Source organism: Solanum stenotomum, chromosome 10 (genome assembly GCF_019186545.1).
Source record: "Solanum stenotomum isolate F172 chromosome 10, ASM1918654v1, whole genome shotgun sequence".
NCBI classification, from domain to species: Eukaryota; Viridiplantae; Streptophyta; class Magnoliopsida; order Solanales; family Solanaceae; genus Solanum; species Solanum stenotomum.
This window is the reverse complement of record NC_064291.1, coordinates 45980241-45985829: the sequence shown is the minus strand read 5'-3', so window position 1 is coordinate 45985829 and position 5589 is coordinate 45980241. Positions and strand designations below refer to the sequence as shown.

Sequence of the window (5589 nt, the reverse complement as noted above, 5' to 3'; positions counted from 1 at the left end):
ACATTTTTGAGTTAGTTGATTAACGACAAGAGCATATTTTAGTAAAAAAACATAACGGAAGGTAAAGTTAACCAATCTCGAATAGTTCAGGGGTATTTTGGTCCTTTTCCCTTTTATTTTAACCACAAAGATATCATGAGAATACACTCATAAACCATATAAAGGATAAGAATCATGTCTTTCATGGGTTAACAAATGTTGAGATTCATAGCTTCTCAACTTACAATGCCTTTGTTCTTCAAAATTTCCCTCTTTTTCTTCTTTTTCTTCTTTGTTAGTTCATCCTACCCTCTTGATAACAACCACCCATTGGAGTCTCTCACTCTATTTGAACTCACTCAAGTAACAAACATAGTAAAAAATTCCTATTTTCCCCTCAATGTAACCTTTCATTATGTTGGCTTAAATGAACCAAACAAACAATTAGTCCTTTCATGGCTATCATCCACTCATCATCACACCAAGAGTACTACTCCACCTCGCGAAGCTATTGTTATCACTCGAATTGATAAAAAAACACATGAAATCATCGTAGACTTATCGAGTGTTTCAATTTTATCAGATAAAATCTATAATGGACATGGCTACCCCATGCTTACATTACAAGAGCAAACAGCTGCCGATGAGTTACCATTATCATATCCACCATTTATATCGTCCATTAAAAAGAGACGGCTGAAGCTAAAAGAAGTCGCGTGCCAAGGCTGTCCTGTTGGATGGTATGGAGAGAAAAGGAAGAGTACTAATAGAATGGTTAAAGTCATTTGCTATTACTTAGATGGAACAATTAATCTTTATATGAGACCTATTGAAGGAATTACAATTATTGTTCTTCTTGATCAAATGACAATAGCGAGTTATATTGATCGTTTGATTGTTCCTGTCCCTAAAGCTAATGGGACAGATTACATGGGATCAAAGCGGCGGAGATCATCTCATGAATCCAATTCAATAAAAATAGTGCAGCCTGATGGACCAAGTTTTACTCTAGACAACGGAAACACAGTGAGGTAAAGAGTATACTCACTATGTTTCAATATATTTGTCTTACATTCCTTTTTAGTCCGTTCTGGTACATTCTACAATATATCTTCTCTGTTTAAGACCAAAATATTCAAAAGTCTTCTTTACTTTCTTAAACTCTGTGTCAAGTCAAAACTAGACAAACAAATTGAAACAGAGGGCTTTGAGAATACTATCTTTTGGTGAAGAATGACATGTTTTTTTCTTGCTTTAGGTGGGTCGATTGGAAGTTCCATGTAGCGTATGACATGAGAGCGGGAATAATCATATCACTAGCATCGATGTTTGATGCTGACAAAAGAGAATTTCGAGTGTAATGTACAGAGGATTTGTGTCTGAAGTTTTTGTGCCATACATGGATTTAACTGAAGAATGGTACTACAGGGCTTATTTCGATGCAGGTGAATTTGGATTCGGTCTATGTGCGGTAGAGCTTGAACCATCAAAGGATTGTCCAGAGAACGCGAAGTTTATTGATGGCTACTTCATTTCACAAGATGGTACACCAGGGAAAATGCCTAATGTAATTTGTATATTCGAACGTTATGCTGGAGATATCATGTGGCGCCATACAGAGGATGCAATTCCCGGAAAAAAGGTAAGTTAGTATAGTATATAATGCTCTTGTTTGATAAATTGTTTTCGGATTAATTAGTACTTCTCTTTCATTTCAAAATTTGGAGCTGCAGATACGAAAGGTTAGACCGGAGGTAAGCCTGGTGGTGAGAATGGTGTCAACTGTTGGGAATTATGATTACATTACTGACTATGAATTCAAACAAAGTGGCACCATCAAAGTCACGGTAAGTAAACCACTTTCATGAGTAAGACTAGTAAAACGTATGTTTTAGGTGTAGCTTATACTAAGTATCAACTCTTTCTGAATTCATTGTCATGTACAGGTTGGGTTAACTGGTCTACTTGAAGTAAGGGGATCGATATATGCTCATAACGACCAGATAAAAGAAGAAGTGTATGGTACACTAATAGCAGAAAACACATTAGGTGCATATCATGATCATTTCTTTACCTATCACCTTGATTTAGACGTAGACGGTCATGAAAATTCCTTTGTGAAAAATAACTTAAAAACTAGACGCATGATCAATAAAAGTTCACCAAGAAAGAGTTATTGGACAGTTGTTAGTGAAACAGCTGAAACAGAATCAGATGCAAATATTCAGCTAGGTTCATCACGAGGCGCCTTTGAAATGGTAGTGGTGAACCCCAACAAGAAGACTAAGGTTGGGAATGAAATAGGCTACTGTTTGATCCCGGGTGGATCTGCAACAAGTCCATTGTTAAGTGACGATGATTATCCACAGATCCGCGGAGGTTTTACCAAGTACAATGTGTGGGTAACACCTTATAACAAGTCGGAGAAATGGGCAGGAGGATTATATACTGATCAAAGCCATGGGGATGATACATTAGCCATATGGAGCCTCAGGTAATACACGCAATAGATTCTATATAGTACTCTCTTGTTTCAGGTCATTTGTCTAACTTTCTTTTTAGTCTGTTTCAAAAAGAACGTCTCTTTCCTATTCTGACAACTCTTTAATTCTAACTTTCCGAGGTATTTCTTTTATGATAATGCAGGGATAGGGAAATCAAGAACAAGGATATTGTATTATGGTACACATTTGGTGTTCATCATGTACCCAAACTAGAAGATTTTCCAATTATGCCAACATTAAGCACTAGTTTTGAGCTCAAGCCTACTAATTTCTTTCAGCATAATCCAGTTCTTTAATAAGTCAAGTTGGCAAACTTTGTACTATCATAAATGGATAATGTCCTAATTTATGAAAAAAAATTCTACTACTATTGTCATTAAATAAAGTCAGCTCTTGGCCATGCTTATACTTTATGCATCTAACAATCTTATTGTCACAAAAATGTTATGACATGTTAATGATAAATTAAAATAGTCACATAACTACAAAACTAGAAGTTACTGTACTAGTAGTACTTTAAGACCTTAAACTTCAAAAATCTTTGTTTTCTTCTTAAAGTTCACATCATTCAAATTATGTCACATAAATTAAAGCGCGATGAGTATAATTTTTATGATGTATGCCAAACTCAAACATATCTTTCTCTCCGGACAAAACAATCTCGTGCAAATTTTGGAGAGAAGATAAGAGAGACTGTTTCTTCTTTATTTCATTATTTTTTTCTGGATATTACAACGAATTCGACACTCCCTGTGAATGTTCACCACAAAATGAGCTAGAAATGGCCTACAATAACAATTTTCTGGTAAGCAAACTTATATTTACAAAAGAAAAAATGTCTAATAACAATAAAACAAGCACCATATCCAGGAAAAAAGTACAAATACTAAGACATCCATGGTACAAAAGGTACTTTAGTTGTAAATTGAATATTGAAGGAGTAAACAAATATTGATAACTTGTATAGTTGTGTTAAGTGCATTGAGTATATTTGGTTGTGGTGTTTCATCCTCTTCTGTTTCATACTTGTACATGGATGTTTGAATTTGGTATACATCATGAAAGTTATACTCATGGCGTTCTAATTTATATGACATAATTTGAACGACGTGAAATTTAAGAAGAAAACAAAAATATTTGAAGTTTGTGATCTTAAAATACTACTTGAATAGTATCTTATAGTTATAAGACTTTTTAAATTTATCATAAACATGTCATAACATTTATGTGACGATATGACTGTATCATGAGTACAAAGTTTTCACTCAAGAATGAGATGCATAAAGCATGGCTAAGAGGTGACTTTATTTAATAACAATATTAGTAGAATTATTTTTCATAAATGATGACATTATCCATTTATGATAGTACAAAGTTTAGCCCATTTGACTTATTAAAGAACTGGATTATGCTGAAAGAAATTAGTAGGCTTGAGCTCAAAACCAGTGCTTAATGTTGGCATAATTGGAAAATCTTCTTGTTTGGGTACATGATGAACACCAAATGTGTACCATAATACAATATCCGTGTTCTTGATTTCCCTATCTCTGCATTATCATAAAAAAATTACTCCGGAAAGTTAGAATTAAAGAGTTGTCCGAATAGGAAAAAGACGTTCTTCTAAAACAGACTAAAAAGGAAATTAAAACAAACGACCTGAAACAAGAGATTACTATATAGAATCTATTGCGCGTATTACCTGAGGCTCCATATGGCTAATGTATCATCCCCATGGCTTTGATCAGTATATAATCCTCCTGCCCATTTCTCAGACTTGTTATAAGGTGTCACCCACACATTGTACTTGGTAAAACCTCCGCGGATTTGTGGGTAATCGTCGTCTTTTAACAATGGACTTGTTGCAGATCCTCCCGGGATCAGACAATAGCCTATTTCATTCCCAACCTCAGTCTTCTTGTTGGGGTTCACCACTACCATTTCAAGGGCGCCTCGTGATGAACCTAGCTGAATCCTTGCATCTGATTCTGTTTCAGCTGTTTCACTAACAACTGTCCAATAACTCTTTCTTGGTGAACTTTTATTGATCACGCGTCTAGTTTTTAAGTTATTTTTCACAAAGGAATTTTCATGACCGTCTACGTCTAAATCAAGGTGATAGGTAAAGAAATGATCATGATATGCACCTAATGTGTTTTCTGCTATTAGTGTACCATACACTTCCTCTTTTATCTGGTCGTTGTGAGTATATATAGATCCCCTTACTTCAAGTAGACCAGTTAACCCAACCTGTACATGACAATGAATTCGGAAAAAGTTGATACTTAGTGTAAGCTACGCCTAAAACAGACATTTTACTAGTCTTACTCATGAGCGTGGTTTACTTACCGTGACTTTGATGGTGCCACTTTGTTTGAATTCATAGTCAGTAATGTAATCATAATTCCCTACAGTCGATACCATTCTCACCACCAGGCTCACCTCCGGTCTAACCTTTCGTATCTGCAGCTCCAAATTTAGAAATGAAAGAGAAGTACTAACTAATCCGAAATCAATTTATCAAAAAAGAGCACTATTTCTATACTAACTTACCACTTTTCCAGGAATTGCAAGCTCTGTATGGCGCCACATGATATCTCCAGCATAACGTTCGAATATACAAATTACATTAGGCATTTTTCCTGGAGTACCATCTTGTGAAATGAAGTAGCCATATATATATATAGAGAGAGAGAGATAGATAAATAGATAGATATTATCACGTATTTTTACCTATTGCTTCTTAACCTTTCACATTCTTTATTAAGAAAAGTTTAAATGTTTCTATATTAATACTTTTCTATTCTTTGTTAATGGTTAATACAAGAAAAAATAGAGTCCCTACTATTATAACTACTGCTACTTGTAACCTTTCTTGATTCTTCTAAGAGTCTTCTTCTAATTACTTTTAGTTGTTTTTATCTCCTATATTTTTGTCTAGCTGGTCCCCTTCAGAATAATAAACATGTGACTTGGTTTGTTCAGTATTCTTTAGTTGTTCTTTCTTTGTCCAAAACAATATATTTCAAAATATTTTCAATTTGTTAAAAATATAATTAAAAAAGGTTTTTAAAAACTTAATCAATGAGATATTTTTATGATTTACTAG

At 34.3% G+C, this 5589-nt stretch overlaps 1 protein-coding gene and 1 pseudogene across 1 annotated transcript; one reads left to right on the top strand and one right to left on the bottom strand.

Annotated features, from left to right (window-relative positions):
• The first annotated feature begins 225 nt into the window (after window positions 1–225).
• On the top strand, window positions 226–2779 carry LOC125843055 (primary amine oxidase 2-like; annotated as a pseudogene).
• Window positions 2780–3868: 1089 nt separating this feature from the next.
• LOC125843054 (primary amine oxidase-like) lies at window positions 3869–5117 on the bottom strand. Its single transcript, XM_049522297.1, has 4 exons — window positions 5034–5117; window positions 4830–4949; window positions 4183–4730; window positions 3869–4030 (listed from the first exon to the last, which is right to left on the bottom strand). Exons 1-4 carry the CDS (start codon window positions 5115–5117, stop codon window positions 3877–3879), a joined length of 906 nt encoding a protein of 301 aa, XP_049378254.1. The 3' UTR covers window positions 3869–3876.
• Between the last annotated feature and the right edge of the window lie 472 nt (window positions 5118–5589).